General features: G+C 36.3%; 1 protein-coding gene across 6 annotated transcripts in view; it reads left to right on the plus strand.

The window, feature by feature from the left end:
* The window catches only part of LOC131031036 (methionine aminopeptidase 1A), a 75964-nt gene that overhangs the window by 7197 nt on the left and 46238 nt on the right, over positions 1 to 22529 (plus strand). For all 6 annotated transcript variants that reach the window (XM_057962043.2, XM_057962042.2, XM_057962045.2 and 3 more), the window contains one exon: positions 7094 to 7193. In XM_057962043.2, the coding sequence (XP_057818026.1) occupies positions 7120 to 7193 (74 nt within the window). In that variant the 5' untranslated portion in view covers positions 7094 to 7119. The remainder of the gene's footprint in view (positions 1 to 7093; positions 7194 to 22529) is intronic.

The following is a 22529-nucleotide window of genomic DNA, read 5'->3' on the forward strand; positions in this document are numbered from 1 at the left end:
ATGCAAAGCTTGAATAGCATAGGTAGATTTTGAGGGGTCGTTGTGTACACTTCACCAAGAGAACTTTCAAGGTGTATGTTTGTTCATTAGTTTTCCTGCTAAACCAAGCAAACATTCAAAGATCTGTCCTACATTCATTCGTGAAGGTACCCCTAATGGATTTAATACCATGTCCACTGGTGTTCCATTCTGTAAATAAGGCATATCTTGCCTGGGCAAATTTTTTGAAATGCAGTCTAGGGTGCACCTTAACAAAGAATTTTATAAGCTCACATCAAACTTTGAAACCCTCATTGTCAGGGGCGCGCTTGGGTGGAGGGGCATACCTGTATAAAGGACAAATATTGAAGAAGTATAGTTGTCAAGTACACACTTAGTGATGAGTGCACAACTATATAAAGGAAATCATAAGTGCAAGTTTAAAGTCAATTTTATAGCATATTGGTGCATTTGTAGAGCAAAAGTGCACACCTAACAAATGGATTCAAATCAGTGAAGTAGATTTTCAAGGTTTTTTAGATGGTTAACCATGATCAGAGAAAAAGTCATAGAATCATCAAATTCATCTGGAGCCCCCTATCTATACAAAAATATTTTGTATTGTTTCATATCAAAAGTTAAGCCTTGTTTGCCCAAACGTGAGTCATGTTTCAGACTTTATCTTGTGTGTGTATTTCTTTTTTGCAGGAATCATGAAAAGGAACTTTTAAGTGCATTCATTATAGTGAATAACTGGAATTTCAATTTGGAAATTGTAATCTTGTAGGAATGGCATGTGCCACATAAGGGAGGAGCACATTGAAAGTTGAAAAATCTGCAAGTCGATAGCAGGGTGCATACGCTCAAATGAGTATGCCGGGTTTTTGAAGTTCAAGATCTAAACCAGCACATTCAGGCACATGTCACGATGAATGTGTGATGAGTTTTGATGTCGAAATCTGTGAGGATACTCACAGGCATACACCAATAAAGGGAGATCACATATTTTGAGTTGTCAAAAAATGCAGACAGCTGTTTAGAGCACTCCAGACAATTTTATGGTCTAGTGCATGTCCTATAAGGGTGAGATATTTTTTGAAAACTGTAAAATATTGCTGTATTGAGTGGCACACAGTATACAATGGAAAGATTGATTTTTCTTAGAGTTTTTATGTGAAATTTGCAGGCACTATTGGTAAGCGTGTGCCAGAGTGAGAGCAGAGAGATTTTTTTGGTTGAGATATTTGCAAGGGGGTAAAGGGTGGGCCAATGACAACACAATCAGATTTAAAAAATGCAAGAGTGTGCATTGACATATATAGGTGTGCACTATTAAAGGTGAAGGACAGTTTGGAATTTTAAAAGGATGCAGGCATGGTTGTTTGGTGCACACAACATAAATTTTGAAGAACAAATTTTAAAACACAAAACCTGCAAGTGTATTGAAGGGTATATGCACATGTACAGGCCAACATGTTTATATTATGAAAAATCTGCATTTGTATACAATGGCAGATGCCATAACAGGGTTAGACAAATTTTGGAATTCAAAAACTTGCAGTTATATTATCTTTTAATTGCCAAGAGGGCAGAAAAAGCAAATTTTACAAATGGGGCACTCAGGGCAGAAAAATCAGGTCTATCTTTGGGTGTTTCAAAGGCAGAGATATGTGGTGATAGGTGTGATTAACAAACCTCCATCACTTCATTCATCCAGCATCATTTGATTTAAAAGCAGCACCTTTCATAATTTCAACAGGGGTTTTGATCAATATGTTAAATTTAGGCAATTAGATGTTAATCTAATTAATTAAATTATAATCAGACTGAGAATAAGCAGAAATAACAATAAAGCACACGACACAAGACACAAATACCCTGGGAAAACCTCCCTCTTGGAGGAAAAAAAAAATCCAGCATCTAAGATTCAGATCAGTTCCTTTATTTATAAGCAGATTACATGAACAGTATATATCAGATTACTTATCTGATTGTAGTGCCAATCTAGGGCAGATTCAAACCAAGTATATGCAGCTGTAGTATATCTTTAGAGAGAGCAGAATATCGACATCACTTGGAGAAGGAGATAGCTGAAGTATAGGACAAGACTTTGCCCAGCAAGCTGCCCAATGGATTCGCTCAATGATCAGATCGACTTGCAGCAGCATGAAGACTTGGATCGCTTTCTATCCTTCCAAGTTCGCTGACTAAATTCGCATAAGGCTAACGGCTTATGGTATGTTTTCTTGATGAAGATAATATATGTTTGAAGTGTGAAATGAATCTTGTTTATATACAAGATTCATGTTCAAGTTTCATGTTCAAGTTTTCCCCAAGTCGGCTTTAACAAAACTGCCGCCATTTTACATATTTTAAGTTTGCCCTTTTTGGCGCCCAATTTGGGGCCTACATAAATTGCAAGTTATACCACGTTTCATTTTGGCCCCAGCCCTATTAGACATGTAATCACTTAACCTTATTACAATATGATTAATATTTTAATTGCCACTAGGCATCGTTAAAATATAATCCTAACTTAGCTATCCGTTTTCAACACAATAAAGAGGGTTTCCATTGACACTTAGCAGTCATCATCAATCCTTGATTTAAATGCCTGATCTCAGCTAGTTTTAGTAGCAGATTTTAGTGATTCCCTTTAGCATTCAATCATTCCAGCAGTCTCCATTTGATTTCTAGTGACCAACATCACTGAACATCATCGAAAGTACCTCAGACCAGCAAGGTTACATCTTTCAGAAACTCAGATATTTAGATTTACATTAGCAGGGTGCCCAAGGTTTTCATCCACCATGCCACTGTTATACCATTTGGTTGCTTGTTTTTCAAATCATGACAAGATCATTGTTTTGGCTGTTATTTAAGAGCTGATCAGGTTTCATCACTGTTTTAACAATTTCTTGATTTATCAAAAGCAGGAGATCAACTTAAGTGATGAAGGATAGATGTTAGTGTTTCTTAGCATTCAAGATGGTGCATTTTCAGCTAGAATTTGGTGTGAATATCCCTAGAATTAGGGTTTCCAGATTCAAGTTACAAAGATTGGTGAAATGTAAAAGTTTCAGAGAATTGCCATGGACAGAACATGAAAACTTTCTCAAAATTGTCTTTAGAGCTAGCCATTCAATTGTCTATATTTTTAGCTCATTCTATTTATAGCCTGCACAATTTTTAGTCGTCACTATTTTCTAGGAAATAACAATATTTTGAGAAGTCTTTTTTTAGCGTTTAGTTATATATTGGCTATTTTGAAACAACCTTTGAAAAGTTTAGTCTTAGTTGGTAGTATTGAGACATGGACCAGCTATGTCTCGAACCTAGGACCTTCCATACGCTGCTGGAGTGCTCTACCACTGAGCTACTGGCCCCTCTTGGACCAGTCCATCGTCGGTCCGGGTGTGGCTTATTTCCAACACCAACACCCCCCCTTAAGCCACACCTTTCGTGTGCTTGGGGCTCCTAGCCTGGATCTGGCTCTGATACCATGTTGAGACATGGACCAGCTAGGACTCGAACCTAGGACCTTCCATACGCTGCTGGAGTGCTCTACCACTGAGCTACTGGCCCCTCTTGGACCAGTCCATCATCGGTCCGGGTGTGGCTTATTTCCAACACCAACAGGTAGTTATTCTTATCAGGAGTCTATTTGAAGATTATCAGGGTTAGGGTTTAGCGTTTGAGGATAGTACTATTTAATAAGCTTGCTTTGCATCGAAGCAATCTATTTTTTAGCATAGAAGTTGTAGTTAGCTTTTAGTTATTTTTGATGCAATAGTTTTGTAAACATTGTAAATAATTGCTTTGGGCACTTAGTTTATGTTTAAATTCAGACCATGGTATGCAGATTCAGCACTCAGAGATTGACCTTAAGGCTTAAGTATCTAAATTGTAAGGCAATCAGTCAATCAAAACTATTGTTGCTGAGTACATTAACCTGCACACACACATTGCCAAAAGTTTAAAAACAAAAAGAGAAAAACAACAAATAAAATTGAAATCAGAATTATTTTTGGTGTGAAAAAATCGTATTGTTTTGAAATTTTCTGTCTTACAAAAGTGGGCGCCCAAGGTCAATAACAAAACCTCAAAAACTTGGGCACACCAAAGCAGAAGAAAAGTGCTTTAAATCAGGGGTCTATTATTGTTTTATTTGTTATATAGAAGCTCATGTAAAATAAAATAAAAAAAACTCCAGTGCCCCAGAATAAAACATAAATAAATAGAAATAAAACAGTACAAGACAGTGCCAACTATCACTAATTATATGTGCCTAATTCTAGGAATCCACCACACTTATACATGGCTATTCGAGCATCTTTTTTCACTAAACAAAGGATTGAAACTAATGCCTGGCTAAAGAAGATTCAACGCCCCCCAAAAGTCTTAGTTTTTTGCTAATTTTTATGGCTAGCTGTAGCAGAACAACAATTGAGTGACCAATGAAGAAACTAACACTTCCTCTTTGCAAGGAAGGTGTTCTCTATCAAACCTATCTTTCAAAATGTTTACAGCTTGCTCATCTAAATGAATGCACCAAAGAACTATTGTTCTCTTCTAAACTTTGTCTATTAAAAAATGATAGCAAATATCTATATGTTTGGAGTGACCATGAAATACTAAATTTTTAGAGAACTTAATGCAACTCTGTTTAACATGGTATACTATTGTTGGCTCCAACATTTGAATAATAAGTTTTGCTCTCAACTTGCAATGCTAGATGGCCTCACAACTACTAGAAGAAGCTATTATGTACTTTGCCTCGATTGAATTTAATGCAACTACTGCCTGTTTCTTGTTGTACCATGATATTATACCTAAGCTTAAACCATGAAGTGACTAGCATTATCTATCCAGTCTGAATCCACAAAGCCATGCAACATCAACTCTTAGTCCAACAGTTTTCAACCTATAATAATTATGCCCTTCAAATATCAAATCATATTTATTGTGGTAGTTTAGTTAACTTGCCTTGGAACAACTATATATGGATTTAATGTTTTCATTGCAAAGCAAGTATCAAGTCTAGTATTTACCAAGTACATGAAGGAAATTGTTGATTTCTTGTACACAAAATGATGCACCAAATCTGGTTCTAAACTTGTAGTCAACTCAAGATAACAAGGGGCTTAGATTCTAACACTTGAAATCTTATTATAATCTCTACTATGTACTTCCCTTGACTTATGAAGACTTCTCTTCTATTTCGCCACACTTGAAGACCCAAAAAATAACGCGTAAGCCCAATATTTGTCATTTCAGATTTGGATAAGAAGCAGCAGAATATTTGCCACACTTGAAGACTTCTCTTCTCTTGCAAGCAATTCTTGTAAAGCAAAAAGAAGCGACGATCTGGATCATGTAGTTTCCCAATTATTGGGTTTCACTAGGGTAAACTATTGAGCTTCATTGTGATTGTCTACATTAGAATTTTCTTGTAGTCTCCAGTTCCACATTCCATTGTGCTGCTATTTGCGGTAATTTAAGTTTGAGTTTATGACTATTGAAATCTTGCGAGCAAATTCTATTCTCAACACTTGGACTAGTCTCACCCAAAATAAAATAATTGATTTATAAATCCTCTGGAAATAATAGCAATTGCTAGGGTCAAACTAATCGCTCTTAGCATAGATCACATGATATAAGATAAAAATAGCTTTAGACTTTCAGAGAACTGATGAAAACAAAATGTCAAGATTATTTGACAACAAAAATAACTGTGATGACATAAAAAGATCCTATGTCATAAAAGAAAGATGGAAACAATCTAGATATAAAGTCTCAACATGCTGCTGCCAGCTTAACAGGTTTTTATGCAATCTTCATACATAGCTGTAGTTGTGAACTGTTGGAAAGTCAATAATAGAAACAAAGCATGTATTTAATATTACAACTACGTATAATCTCCTTGTCTATGATTACAGCAACACCATATGTTCTAAATATGAAGATAGCAAAAATAATATATCACCTCCCATAACCAAAGAAATATTGCCTATTGTATTTTTTCAGTAGATATAGGATTCCCATAAGGCAATCTTTCCAGCTAAATTTGGATGTATTAATACTTGATGGATGGATGGATTAATTGAATTTTCCCAGTGTAAGATTTCTTTTTCTTGTTTGTCAAAAGTTCATATATAAAATTTGATCTGCATCATTTAAGTTTTATGCCTTGATCAAAGGCATAGTCTTTTCTCTAGATGGCATCAACTGTTTCTCACTCTGAAATGCTGTGATTGAATGAATTGGTGAAGCAAGACACAATCCCTGGAGTAGTTGTATCTTATTTTTGAAATTAAGTTCTTTTTGGAGCTTCACCCATTTGAGGTTTTTCAGAGGTGGAAGGCAACTTAAGGTTTCATTGTTGGCATGTCAGATGTTTGTATCATATGTTCAATTAAATCAACTTGTGGCCCTATTTTATGTTCCAATAAATTGGAATTGACTGGAAACTTGAAGTGTTAACGTTTCACTTCCTTGGAGCAGATTTGGCATTGTTCTTAGGTAGTTAAGGCACCACTTTAGCATAAGGATTAATTTGAATAAATGTTGATAGTGCAACTCTGGGTAAAGCATTCACTTGACTTCCTTCCAAGGAGCAGAGAGAGAACATTGCAACTGATGGTGATTCTCAAGGCAGTAATCGAAACTCGAAATGCTCTTTAATATTTCAGTGGTTGCTTCCACACTGAGTCCACACTCTAAGTCAAGATTGTCACATAGTTGGTGCATTAGTTGTAATGGCATGATCTGTGGTGAGATGTAAGTTTGAGAAGCAATGAGTCATGTATTATATAACTTTGAAAGATGGATAGTTCCAGAATTTGTATTTAAAAAGATGGTCTAATTGATACGGTAAGAAGAATAGATATCTCTTTTGTTGGACTCAAAATTTAGTTTAACATTTCATGAAAATCCCAAGCTCAGTTCTGGTTTAAGGACCATAGACTTCCATTAAGGCTATGAAATTTTCTATTTAGAATACACAACTTTAGTGACATCTTACTTCTTATCTTTGAGTTTTTCTTTTAAAGATTTCTTTTCCTTTCAGTTTGAATATGTATTGTCTGATTAAAACTTTTACTTGTTGCTATAGATTGGGCTGAAAGTAAATTAGTTGAAATGGATGGATCTTCAAGTGATGGTGGCGAATCCACTTTAGTTTGTGTCCGATGCGGCAAGCCTGCCCGCCTTCAGTAAGTGCATGTTACAAATACATTTAGGACTGCAAACTGTTTTGTTTTGTGTTTTCTAATGTATACTTGGAATATTTTTGCATTGTAATGTGAATTGAAATATCAATTTCATTTTGGGTTGAATGTATTATGGTTTTTATTTTACTTGATATCATCCTTGATTGCGACTAGTCCAAAGAGGAATTTTGTTAGCATTTTAATTTATCCCATTTAGGACAACACAAAATGTAACAGCAAGTAAAGATAATAGTTTTCTTCAAATTAGGAGGTGAAGGTCCCTTGTAACAAAAGCTCAAATTTTGATCTCTTAACAATTGGTTTACAATATGCAGTACAAACAAACTTGAAGCAAACATGTCTTTTTGGTCTTGGGCAAGGGCACAACGCTAATCAGCTTTGTATTTAGGACAAGATTTTTATATCTTCTCTATTGAAAGCTAATATCTATAACAGCTAAGAACCACTTATAGTCACTAGCTAAAAGTAGAGATAAGAAAGCATAAGTACAACACAATAATTGGATTGAAAACAACAAACATGCTTCAACAAACCAATTCGATGCTATCATATACAGAGCTACAATAAATTCTCCGATGTAACTTGCTATTCAAATTGTGCACTTTCCAAGAAAGACTATTCAATTTCACAAATCAACAATCAGAAATTAGACAGGACAGCTCGAACAATAATCCTTGCAATGAGTAGGCATAGAAATACCATTCCATCAAATCTAAGTGCAAGTAGCACTTATTTATAGGTGTATGCAAGATTTTTGAATGCAATTTATTCAAGATAAATAAAAAACATATTGAAAGTTCCTAGACTAAAATGGTTTGCTTGCACACAAAGGAAGCATTGAAAACAAAATTGTATTAAAGTACATCATCTAAAATTGGAAATCTTGAAATAGGATATCTTTGTGTAGATCGTCTAGAAGATTATTTTAAAAAACAACTGGTAAAAATAGTTGTGGCTAAAATTAGCACGGGCTAATATGGCAAGTTTGATGTCAATTGGTTCCATCCTATGATTTTGATGCAGCACCTTCAATTTTACCATGACAAATCTTTAGAAGATACTTGAAACCCTAACTCTTATCATAAATGAAACCTAAGAATCACAAATTTAACACTATGAGTGAGGGCAACATTTGAACGAGGGGTGAATGGGAAAGGCCAAGAATGTATAGAGGAATTGGACGACGATGACAATGGTGTTAGAATTTATGTTGAGGATCTCATGGAGCTCTCAAATTCTTGGAGTTTGTTGTTGTTTGAAGTAGAAGAGGAAAATCTCCTATATTTATGATTGGAAGACTGGTAGCATTGTGCTTTTTCTGGATGCAATGCTTTGTCCTCAAGTAGGTCAGCTAAGGCTTTAGGTAGGGGCTCTTGTCTTTCTTTGGTTTTCTATTTTGTTAAGGTTATTGGTAGCCCTTGCTCTCTTGGTTCATGGTGTTGAAAAGTTTGTCATTGATGTCAAGTAGACATTCATTATCTTTGACAAATGAATGAGATTGATAAGCAATCAAATGTTGTCGTTAATGTGGAAGTTTGTCATTGATGTCAAAGGTGGCATTAGAAATGAGTGTCATTGATGTCATAGTTCATATTATTGATCTTGCAAAGAGAGAGATTGTTGATGTCAAAAGTCCTAAGATATAGAGATGGTTGAAGGCAGAAGATGTGAGTTTACGCATTTAAATGTTTACATGTATAAATAGCAAATCAAAGGAGAGCAGTGATCAAATGTAAAGAAGTTGCAGCAATCAGAAATAAAAGATTTATATTATGTGCAACAATGATACATATTTGTAAGAATTTGCCAATAATAACCAAGATCTAGAGCCCAATGAATAGCACAACACAAGATAGACAAAGATTGATAAGAACAAACTGTATTCTCATCAAGATGTAAAAAATGATCAATTGGATAAACCATACAATGAAGATGAGCCTGCTTATAAAAGCAAGACCATAAGGAAATGAGAGTACACAATCATGACATATGGCCCAATCAAATACAAGGGTAGGTAGGGGTAGGTAGAAGAAATAATAGAATATTCCACTAAAAGTAGATCACCAAAGGTGGAATGTGACAACAAAATATCATCACAAAAGATGGAGTTTCTCCTACAACCATCTTCCCTAGATGCACATTTCCCTAAGTGTCTCATATGCAAACTACAATGAATGCATTATCCTATGTCAACTTAAGTAAAGTGTAATTATGAGACATAATTTACACCAACAATATTGAAAAGAGCAAGATGGTTAAAGGTAGAAGGTACGCCTTTACACATAAATGTTTACATATATAAATAGCAAATCAAAGGAGAACAGTGATCAAACAGTGATCAAATGTAAAGAAGTTGCAGCAATCAGGAATAAAAGATTAATATTATGTGCAGCAATGATACATATTGAAAAGAGCAATGATTATCACTTTATAAAGCTAAAGATTAATTATATTAAATACAGTGATAATGTTTTACAAGGCAGATATTATTTTAAACGAAGGACAGCGATTAATGTGAAGAAATCAGAAAAAGACGAAAATGAAGAGAAAGACAAAATAAGAAAAAGACAAACTAAAAAGGTAGCAATTATATAAAGAGGTGGTTTGTTTGATTAATATTAAATGAATGACTAAGGTAGTGCTTTGTTGAAGACAAAACAACAATTAAAATATAGTGACTGACAGAAAATTTATTAGACAAGTGATTTAGATGAAAATGAATTAAAGAATGGCTGACCTCATAGGAAAAGTCGCCACCCTTGGGAAGGCCTCCCAATTTGAAAGACTTGGTGATAAAGTATATATATACATAAATGATGCTGTGAGGAAAATATATTATCAAGGAGAAATAAATATATTTTCACATAAGCAATTATATTTGAGGAGCAACGACTATATTCATAAAGTGTAGTTTATTTAGAAGGCAGCGAGTTTTATTATGAAGGCAACAAAAATGATTAATTAGGGTGGTAATTGACAATAAGAAGGCAGTGATATTGCATAAAAAGATGCAATGGTAAAATTGCTTATCTATTACCGAAGGAAAGAGATACATTTATAGGCATATAAAATACTGTAGATATTTAATATGCCAACTAACTACCTACACACTACATAAGACATTTAAGATGTCAACTAACTAAATACATCATTGACCATTAACAGAATAAAGAATTATTACTCTAACACCCTCCCTTAATGGTCAATCTATCAAAAACACCAAGTTGCTCTCTGAATTTTACAAACATATCTAAGCTCAGAGACTTGGTGAGAATATCCACAGTCTGATCCACTGTGGGAACATACTGCAACTGAAATGATCTGTCTTCTACTAGCTTGCGGATGTAGTGACAATGAAGCTCAACATGCTTGGTGCGTTCATGGAAGACTGAATTTTTGGCCAGTTTGAGCACCCCTTGATTATCAGTATACAAGGGAGAAGAACCTGCTTGCTGCATTTGCATGTCAGAGAGCATCCTTCGGAGCCAAACTGCCTCACATGCAGCCTTGATTGTTCCCCGATATTTGGCTTCGGTCGAGGAAAGAGCCACGACCTATTGCTTCTTGCTGCTCCAAGTGATGGCACCTGCACCCAAACTGAATACGTACCCAAAAGTGGATTTTTTGTCATCCACCGATCTTGCCCAATCTGAGTCAGTATAACCAATCAGCTTTGGATTGTTGCAGCTGCTATAGAGAATGCCATAGTCTGAACTTGAAGTGCCTTTCACATATTGCAGCACTCGCTTCGCTGCAATCCAATGATCAACATTTGGGGCCGTCATGAAGCTAGAGATGTAGCTGACAACAAAACTGATGTCAGGTCTAGTGGCAGTGAGGTAGATGAGGTTGCCTACTAGTTGCTTGAATTCGGTTTCATCTACTGCTGGTGAATCAAACTTGGCTGATAACTTTTGCCCTTTCTCCATAGGTGTGGAAGCGGGCTTACAATCCTGCATTCGAAACTTGTCAAGAAAACTGCGGGCATACTTGGACTGCGAAATTAAGATACTGTCATTAGTCTGCCATCAACACCTAAGCAATAATGGAGAAGCCCCAAATCTGACATGTCAAAAGCTTGGCACAAGTCCTGTTTGATGGCTGTAATCAAATGTGCTGAATTGCCAGTAATGATCAAGTCATCCATGTAGACAACAAGAAAAAGGATATCATCACTGGAGAGTTTGACATACAAATTAGTGTCAGAGGGACTGCGTTGAAAATCATGTTCAACCAAATACTGATCAATCTTGAAGTACTAAGCTCCAGGGGCTTGCTTCAGGCCATAAAGGGCTTTTTCTAATCTGCAAACCTGATGTTCCTTACTAGGAACCTTGAAGCCAGGAGGTTGAGTCATATAAACTTCTTCTTGCAACTCATCATTGAGGAATGCACTCTTAACATCCATTTGGTGAAGTTTCCATCCAAACTGAGCTGCAGTGGCAAGAAGAAGACGAATTGTGCTCATCTTGGCAGTAGGAGCAAAAGTCTCCTCGTAGTCAATGCCCTCTCGTTGTGTAAAGCCCCGAGCAACCAATCTGGCCTTGTACGTATCCAAAGTACCATCTGCATGATACTTGACTTTATAAACCCATTTACAGCTGATAGGTTTCTTCCCAAGAGGGAGATCAGATTGAACCCAAATGTTATTCTTTAAAAGACTATGGTATTCTGTCTCCATAGCCTTTTCCCACACTGGAATTCCTTTAGCCCCTGAATATGTCTGGGGCTCATGGATGTTGTGGATGTTGGCCATAAGTGCAAAGTTGACTGTATTCAACTGCTTTCTCTTTTGACAAACCGATCTATCCTCAAGAAGCTCATCATCACAAAGATCTCCTATTGTTTTGGCCCACCATTTAGGCCTGAGGGTATAAGTACCAACATCTGGAATTTTCGGAACAACAACCCCTGGGATTTCCGGAACAAAGTCTTCTAGATGTGAATCCTGTGAAAAATCAGGTGGTGCGGGATCGGTAGATTCTTCATCTTCAAAGTTAGAATGCTCTGAAGCCCTCCCATCATGTGAAAACCATCATCAAAATTCTTCATAGACGGAGTCGCAGGACTAGGAGTAGTAGAAGGCATAAAGTAGTCTCATCAACCACAACATCACTACTGAAAATGAGATGATTTGTCTCCACATGAATCAACCTGTAGGCCTTGTGTTTGGCTCTTTGAATCCAGCTTAGCATGCTTGGCATCTATAATCCATACATCAGCAGTAGAAACAAAGACTTTCAAATGGCCCACTTTAGGCTTGCATCCTGACCAAGCTTCTTTAGGAGTCATCTTCTTAACAGCATGTGTAGGTGATCGATTTAGGAGGTAGATTGCAGTATAGATTGCTTCAACGCAGTATTTCTTAGGAACATTGCGATGCTTCAACATAGATCGAGCCATTTTAGTAATGGTGTGATTTCTACGTTCAACTACACCATTCTGCTGAGGGGTGGCTTAATGCCATGTGCAACACAAAAGGTAGAGAAATCAGATGAACAAAACTTCCCCCCCCATTATCTGATCTTAAAGTAACAATCTGGGAACCGGATTCTTTTGCAACTAAGGCCTTATATTGCTAAAATGTATTGAACACATTTGATTTATTTTTCAGAAAATACACCCACATTTTATGATTGAAATCGTCAACAAATAACAAGAAGTACCTGCAACTAGTAACAAAAGGTGTATTCATTGGCCTACATACATCAGCGTGAACGAATTGAAGTACTTTGGAGGCTTGCCAAGAATTGCCATCCGAGAATGGTGTCCGATGTTGCTTCCTAGCTTGACAGGCTCCACATACTCCATGATTTTGAGGTTGGATCTCAGGTAAACCAGCAACCAAACCCTCTCGAGATAACTGAGAGAGATAGTGCACGTTTAAGTGCCCATAACGCTGATGCCAAAGTGTTTAGATTGTTGATGCATAGTAGCTTTGGTCAGATATAAGGATGATTGTTTATATATATATATATATATATATATATGTATGTATGTATGTATGTATATCAGTTGTCAGTTCACTGACATACATACACACATACACATTTCTTGTGCCTATAAGAATAATTATTTCAAATGCTTTGTAAAACCATCATCCTTGTATTTGATCGAAATACTATACAGATACAAGTATATTAATCTGTGTAATCAGATTCTATATCATCTTCTCTTGCCAAGTTTCGAGCAATGATCATTGATGGCAACATTGTTTTATATATAACAGATCAAGAAAGGATCGTATTTATTATATCAAACATACCTGGATCGAGTACATTATAATCTGCATATTGTAAGAATTGCATCAGTCTGAAATAAATTTAATTTACTTTAACATGGTATCAGATCTGTGGTAAAGAAGATCCAAATTAAATTTGAGATATCAGACTATCATCTATTGATATTGCATTCACGTTTCATTCTTCACAATGGCAAATATGATTAGATTTGAAGATCGTCTCGAAGGAGCAAACAACTTTACATCTTGGAAGCTCAGAATCATGATGGTACTAAAGGATAATAAATTAGACTCCTTCGTAAAAGAAAATAAAGCTGAACGTAAAGATGATCCCGAGAAAATTCAATGGATCGAGAGCAATGAGAGAGCCATGAAACTCATAGTGGATGCAGTCAGGGATCACATTGTACCTATATTGGCAAAACATGAAACTGCATACCTTATGTTCAAATCTCTTGAGAGTGCATTTGAAGTAAATAATACAAGTAGAACCCTTGCTCTAAAGAGACAAATGAATAATATACTTATGAACAAGGGAGGATCTATCAATGCACACTTCATGAGAATTATTGAACTAAGGGATCGACTATCAATAGTTAAATATGAAATTGATAGCAAGGAGTTGACACTAATAACCTTAGGCGGTCTACCAAATTCATGGGAGTCATTTGTTTAAGGGATAAGTGCAAGATCCAAGCTTCCTAAATTTGATTGATTAAGATCTGACTATCTACAAGAAGAGTCAATGCAATTAACAAAAGGAAAGCAAAAACCTGTAGATGAGGATATTCATGTTCTTAACACAAATTCTCATAAGAAAGTTAAGAAGAAGAACTTCAAAAGGAAGAGAAATTCTCATGGAAAAGGTTCATCCAAGCAGAGAAAAGACCTGTCTCAAATTCAATGTTTTAGGTGTGATCAATATGGACACTATACAGTCAAGTGCCCTGACAGAACAAAACAACAAGCCTCATTTGCTAAAGTTGGAAAGACAGATTTCTACTCAGCATTGTCCAGTCAAGTTTCAAACAAACTCAACATATGGTTAATTTACAGTGGATCATCAAGGCACATTACAGGATACCGAGGTCACTTAGAAACTATGGTAGAAGAATCTGATGAAGAGGTTACAATTGGGGATGATTTTGCACATCCGGTAAAAGGAGTTGGAACTTGCACCATCAAGTTGAAATCCGAGATCTCTATTCAACTCACTGGAGTACTATATGTGCCAGGTATTAAGAGAAATTTAATATCTATATCAGCTCTTGAAGATTACAGATACAGGGTTACATTTATGGAGGGTAAAGTCCTAGCATGGCCGAAGAACTAAACCATAAAGAAGGCTCAAACTATAGGCATAAGACAAGGACACCTATACAAACTTTGCACTGAGTCAAATCAAGCCCTTATTCATGAGACTTCTGACTCAAATGAGATCTAGCATCGAAGATTAGGCCATATTCACTTTCGTGCCCTAACTTCTATGGATAAATTTGTAACTGGACTACCTAAACTAAATCAAACTCATAATGGGTCATGTAAAGGGTGTGCCTTGGGGAAAAATACTAAGGGTACTTTTCCTAATAGTTTGAGTAGAACTAAAGTTGTATTAGAATTAGTCCACTCTGATTTATGTGGACCCATGTCTGTACCCTCCATAGGAGGATTTTTGTATTATGTAATTTTTGTTGATGACTTCTCCAGGAAGACCTGGATAAAATTCCTCAAGTGCAAGGAATCGGAAGAGATCCTTAAAAGGTTTAAGGAACTCAACTCTTACAGAAAACTCTTTCGGGAAGAAAATTAAAATACTTAGAACAGACAATGGGAAAGAGTATACTTCTGAAATCTTTAAAGAATTTTGTGTAAATACAGGGATTAAGAGGGAGTTCACTGTACCCTATAATCCCCAACAAAATGGAGTTGCTGAGAGGAAAAACAAAACTATTGTAGAAGCAGCTAGGGCAATGCTTTATGATCAAAACTTAGAAACCTCATTTTGGGCTGAAGCATCTAATACAACTGCATACATTGAAAATAGATGTTCTCACTCACACATGGATAACAAAACTCCTAAAGAAGCCTTTACTGGTGTAAAACCCGATATCAATCACTTAAGGATATTTGGTTGCCCAGTTTACATCCATGTGCCTAAAGAGAAGAGGTTGAAACTAGAACCTTCTGAAACTTCAAAAGCTTATAGAATATACATACCTGGACAGAGACAAATTGAACTAAGTAAAGATGTAATTTTTGAAGAAGACATTGTCTTTAAGAAGGCTAAGAGATCAAATGAGATAGAAATACCAGATTCACATAAAGAAGCTCTCAAGCATCAAGTTTGGAAGGATGCTATGATAGAAGAGTATCAATTCATTTTGAAAAATGATGTTTGGGACATAGTTCCTAGACCAAAAGAGAAATCTGTTGTCTCGTCCAAGTGGCTCTTCAAAATTAAACATGCTGTAGATGGCAGTATAGAGAAACATAAAGCACATTTTGTTGCCAGAGGATTCTCATAGAAGGAAGGTATTGATTATGAAGAGACATTTGCACCTGTTGCTCGGTATACCTCCGTTAGAGTAGTCATAGCTATTGTAGCAGCTAAAGGCTGGAAGATCCATCAAATGGATGTGAAAACTGCATTCTTGAATGGGACTATTGAGGAAGAAGTCTATCTAGAACAACCTGAAGGTTTTGTGATTCATGATGTAGCTTCACATGTGTGCAAACTGAAGAAAGCCTTATATGGACTTAAACAGGCTCCCCGAGTTTGGTATGAGAGGATCGACAACTATCTATTGGGTCCAGGATTCTCCAAGAATGATGCAGATTCAAATCTTTACTTTAAAGTAATTAATGGTGAGATGTTGATACTAATCCTATAAGTTGATGATCTGCTAATTACAGGAGAAGATCACCTTATTGTTCAATGTAAGAAGGACCTGGCATCATAATTTGATATGAAAGACTTGGGCAGTTTACATAACTTCCTTGGATTGGAAGTCTGGCAGAAATCAGATAGTATTTTTCTAAATCAAGGGAAATACGTTATTGATATTCTGAAGAGATTTGGGATGTGGAACTGTAGACCAATGTCGACACCCATGGAAACCAACTTACATAAACTAAAAGAAGCAACAACAGAATCCAGACTTGCAGATCCTACTCTTTACAAACAGATAATTGGATCACTGATGTACTTGGTTAACACTCGACCGGATATTTGCTATGCGGTGAATGCTTTGAGCTAGTTTATGTGTGAACCTCGAGAGATACATCTTGTTGCTGCGAAGAATATATTGAGGTACCTTCAAAGTACTATTGGATATGGTCTCAAATATAAAAATGTTGACCTAAATCTACATGGATACTTTGATATTGATTGGGCTGGAAGTGTGACTGATTGGAAAAGCACATCAGGGTGTTGCTTTAGTTTGGGATCAGCTATGATTTCTTGGATATGCAGAAAACAGTCTTCAGTAGCTCAAAGCTCAACAAAAGCCGAATATATTGCAGCATCTTTGGGAGCAAGAGAAGCAGTATGGCTTCGAAAACTGCTTGTGGGATTATTTGGTGAGCCTCTGAAACCTACTATCATCCACTGTGACAATCAAAGCTGCATCAAACTGTTTGTAAATCCAGTATTCCATGATAAATTGAAACATATAGAGATTCCTTACCACTATGTGAGAGACATGGTAGAAAGGAATGTGATCCAGTTGGAGTATATTAATACAAGCGATCAAACAACAAACATTCTCAGCAAGCCTCTCTCCAGAGTGAAAGTTGAACACTTCACAAAGAAACTTGGTATGGTTGAAATGTAAGTTATTGAGATTGAATCCCAAAATTGTTTATTTGTATTAATATAAATAAAGATGTTTAATGTGTAAACTCTTTTGTCATATGTGTGACTCTATGACTTGTGGGCCTACCCTGTGTACATTATTGAAAGGTGACGATCTTTCAAATAATGAACACTTGTATCTAACATTGTAAGGTGATGACTTTACAATGATTAATTCACTATCATGATGAATATCATGTGACTTGATATTTATGGACATTTCATGATAGTTAGTATCTCTTGGACTTATTGATAGATATCATGAGACTTGATATCAGTTGAATATCATTATGCTTCTTATGAGATAATCATGGGATATTATGCGACGTAATATCCATGGAAATGCCATGACTTGTTATGGTAGACATCATGCGACGTGATGTCAGTGCACATGCCATAACTTGGATGTATATGTGAAGAATGTCATGTGACTTGATGTTGTTGAAACATCCTCTGATATCACGAGTTAGGTGATATCTCCATTGATATATACTTGATTATCTTCCCTAGCTAAGAGGGAGTGTTGATGCATAGTAGCTTCAGTCAGATATAAGGATGATTGTTTATATATATATATATATAAGTATGTATGTATGTATGTCAGTTCACTATGTGAACTGACATACATAGTGAACTGACATACATACACACATACACATTTCTTGTGCCTATAAGAATAATTATTTAAAATGCTTCGTAAAACCAGCATTTTTTGTGCCCTTACCAGCTATTGTGTACTCTTCTCTTGCTCCAAAGATTACTAAATTTGAGAATGGTTCAAATTTCGTGAACCAATCCCAACGATGAGTAAAATGCCATGAAGCCCCTAAATCGATATACGAGGCAGAAGAGTGTATTGGATTTGTTGTTCGTTTAGCAATAAAAGCATAGAAAGCACATTCTTTCTACTCAGAGTGTTCGGCGACATTTGCCTTTGGTTGAGATCCTCCCTGCTTCTTTTGTTCAGAAGCCAATCGAATTCGACACTCGGTCTTCATGTGACCAAACTTTTGACAATAATTTCACTGAACGTTCTTTTTCTTCTTGCTGGCCTGAGAAGAACCAGAGCCTTTCGATTGAGAAGATTGAGCCTTCCCTTTGTTCTTAGCAGAAGATTTGGCAGAGAATGCTTGCTATGTGGAGGTGGAACTTATATTACTCCCAAATTGCTGTCTCCATCGATCCTGCTGCAAGAGATTGTTACAAAGATTGAGAAATTTCAAATCAACATTTGTGGAAGTAATATTCAACGTTTCAATGAAATGCTCATAAGATTTTGGCAAACTCTTCAAAGTAATGACGATCATGTTCTCTTCCTCCATTGTTCGGCCAATCGCCTCCAACTGATCACAAATGTCCTTAATCTTCGTCAGATGCTCCTGTAAGGACACTTTTTCATCCATCATGATGGAAAAGAGCATGTTCTTGAGAAAGAACGCTCTGCTCTTGTCAAAAGTTTCATGAAGATCTTTTAAATGATCCCATATCTCCTTCGCAGTTTTTCTGGACGGTACTTGAGGTAGTTGCTCATCGGTGATAGAGAATTTAATGAGCATGATAGCTTCGTGGTTGCGCTCATCCCATTTGTCCTGATCCTTTCCGGTTGTAGTAGGATGAGACACGTTTCCCAAAACAACTTGATTGAGGCAATGATATTCAAAGATCATAAGCATGCATTGATTCTGGGTGTTGCAATTCTTCTCGTTGAACTTCTGGCTGCTTTTGAGCATTATATTTGTCAGAGATGCCATCACGCACCTCGAGGTCGAACTGGTGAAGGCATGAATTCCAATGCACGAAAACCAGCAGATGAAAATAGAGGTTTTTTTTAAAAAAAAGTTTTTCAAGTCGGATTCTAAGGCAGAAACTGAAACCCTAGCACAATTTTCGAGGCAGAAATTTTTGGGGAGACCTAGAAAAATCTTAAAGCAACCTAGAAGAGATCTCAGCAAACCCACAAATAATCTGTAATGAATTTTTTTTTTGTGTCTTGAAATGAAGGAGAAAATCACAAAACCCTAGCCGTAGGTCGCGTTTTCAGAAAAATACTGAAAATTGACTCAAAAAAAATTGCAAATCGGATCCAAAAGCAGCGAGAAAATGGCACCTTAGCTAGGGCAGAGAGGACATGTAGAAAAGAAGCAAGGAGTTGGCCTAAAACCCTCAGAAATCTAGTCCAAAACTAGAAGAAATCGTGTGCAAGAGGAGATTAAAAATTGTGGCTCTACTAGGGCAAAAGTCACGTCTCTGCCAGGGCAAAAATCGGGGCTTTGCTAGGTAATGAAAACACCAAGACGCGTCTAAAAAATGCGAGCAGAGAAAATTGTGGAGAGCAGAGGGTTACGGTGCGAAAAACACAGAATGTGGAAAATAGAAGCCGCTGTCGGAAAAAAAACTAATATCACAGAAAATGCCACCAAAAAACAGTGATTAAAAAATCGCACGCGAGCTATACGAACACGCAGACACAATTTCGAGGTTTGTAGCAAGAACGCATTGAAAAATGATGCGAAAAACCCTTCATGAAAAAAGCACGCGAACAGAGACGATTGTCAGGGGTTGTAGGCACAGAGATTTAGATCGCGCAAGCTCAGAAGAAGAGCAAACAAATTATGGGTGTGATTTTTTAGACAGAAAACGGACGTGGGTAGGAGCAAAAATTTGCGCAAGGCAGACCCACACAAACAAACACAGGCCCCGGAAAACCCTAGATTGGTTCTTGAAAAAAATTCTCCTCGAAAAATTTTTCACTAAAAAACTTTTAGGATAATAAATTTTTTTGAAAAAAAATAACCTGCGTTTCTGATACCATATTGCATAAAATGATGCAATGGTAAAATTGTTTATCTATTACTGAAGGAAAGAGATACATTTATAGGCATATAAAATACTGTAGATATTTAATTTGCCAACTAACTATCTACACACTGCAAAAGACATTTAAGATGTCAACTAACTAAATACACTATTGACCATTAACAGAATAAAGAAATATTATTCTAACAAGTGGTTCTATGTGAAGGAGTGTAGAGGTAGTTATTAAATTTAAATCAGTTTTTGAAGATAATCAGAAGAGTTTAAGAAGACAAAAAGGAAAGTTAATAAAAGGGTGTGTTTATTGGAAAAGGCATTTCTTTTCTAAGAGAAATTTGGAGAACTATAATATGAACATATTGAGAAGAGTTTGTTTGGTGTGTGGAATTAAAAAATAGATAGAGTGTATACACCAAGAGAGAGCAGTATATAAAGAAGATTAATTCAGGGGTATATAAGATGTCCATAAGCAGATTATAAAGAAGATTAATTCAGGGGTATATAAGATGTCCATAAGCAGATTATAAAGAAGAAATTGAGATCTCTTTGGAGCAGATTTGTGATCAGTTTTGTAATAGAATAAAGGAGTTTATGAGCAGATTGAAAAGGGAGTATGAGAAGATAAATAGGAGAGTTGGTGAGAAGGATATAAGGAGTGTTATAGCAGATTTATGTGAAGAGTTTGTGATCATCTTGTGGCAGATTTATGATCAGGTTATAGCAAATTTGAAAAGGAGATGATGACAGTTTGAGAAGTGAGCTACAATGAACTTGTGAAGAATAGGATCATCCATCATCCGTTAAAAGGTGGAAATTTGAATGAGGGGTTGGTGCCTCTAGTGAGTAAAGCACTCACAAATTGAATGAGGGGTTGGTGCCTCTAGTGGGTTGATCATCTACAAATTTGTAAAAGAAGTTTTCTATATATAAGGAAGTTATTTTATCACGGTTTTCTCCAGTAAGGGTTAGCTGAAAAAGTAAACGTTTGTTATACTGATTCACTCCTCCCCTCAATATAACCGTGTTCTCAACACACGGAAGGCCATGGGGCATGGTTTCCTCCTCCCTATGAAGCTTGTGGTATTTTTTTGCTTTGGCGTAGGATGAGTGCTTGGTGTCGGGGTCCCCCATGGTCCAACATGTGTGTGATTCCCCCTCTTATGTTCACACCTTTGCAAATAGGGTGGTGTTTTCATCTATGTTTGTGGGTTGTGCTAGATAGGCCATTTAGCACCTTGTTCATGAAAAGGTGAATCGGGATTAAAGAGTGATTTGCCATCTATGGTAGAGGATGGTTCTTGTAAGGGGTAGCTTGAGTCTTGCATTGTAGTTGCCGACATACACAACCCTACTCTGCATTGTACTACAATACTCATTGAGGTGGGCTTTTGAACTCAATTGTTGATAGGGATGTATCCAAGCTTGGAAATTCTCTCATTAGAAATCTCTACAAGGCAAGGCCTAATATAGATTATTTTAGAAAGTGGGCCAAAAGAAAATGGATGTATTTGCGGCCATTTTGAGATTGTGGCTATTGTGTAGGGCTTCTTTTTGACCTCCTTAATTAATCTTGGAGATTGTGATAGAACCCTTTCGAATGGCCCATGGTTTATACTTTAAAGCTTTTCCTCATTAAGTGGTCTCCATGATTTGATCTTGAGGAGTGCATTAGCAAAGTTCTTGTTTAGGTGAAGCTTCCGAGCTTGCCCTTGGAATATTTGAGGGGCAAAGGTTTTGGAAGATATAGTTTTTGCTCTTGATCAGCTCTTTTGCCTTGACTTGGTGATCGTTTCAAGGAAGCATTTGCTTTTTGCTAGATTTTGTGCATTATCTAATGTGGGTAATTGGATTCCTTCTTCAATCACCTTGTATTCAAATTTAGGTGATTTGGTTCAACATTATTACAAAAATTAAGAACACAAAGAATGATTATCAAGATATTTGATATTAAGAAAGGAGAGAAAGTCTCCTTAGATAAGAGTTACAAACAATTTATCCGATAAGAATGGTCAACAACAAATAAAGTAGAGGATAAGAACTTATATGAAAGTCCATCCTAATGATTTAATTGACCATTATAAACTAATAAGCTAATATTACTTGAATACCATCCCTTAATGTTCAATCTGCTAACTACGCCAATTTTATTCTGAATTTTTACAAATTTGTTAGGGCTCAAGGACTTGGTAAGAATGTCTAGAGTCTGGTGCTCAGTTGGACAATACTGCAACACAAATCCATCTTCTACAAGTTGCATTATGAATTGACAATGAAGCTCCACATGTTTAGTATGCTCAATCGATTCTTGGCAAGCTTTATCACCCCTTGATTGTCAAAAAAATGAGTGAAGGTCCTGCTTAAGACATGTGCAAAACTGCCTTCCACTAAAAATCATTGGTTTCGCTGCCAT

The sequence above is a fragment of the Cryptomeria japonica genome, chromosome 3, assembly GCF_030272615.1.
Source record: "Cryptomeria japonica chromosome 3, Sugi_1.0, whole genome shotgun sequence".
Lineage (NCBI taxonomy): Eukaryota > Viridiplantae > Streptophyta > Pinopsida > Cupressales > Cupressaceae > Cryptomeria > Cryptomeria japonica.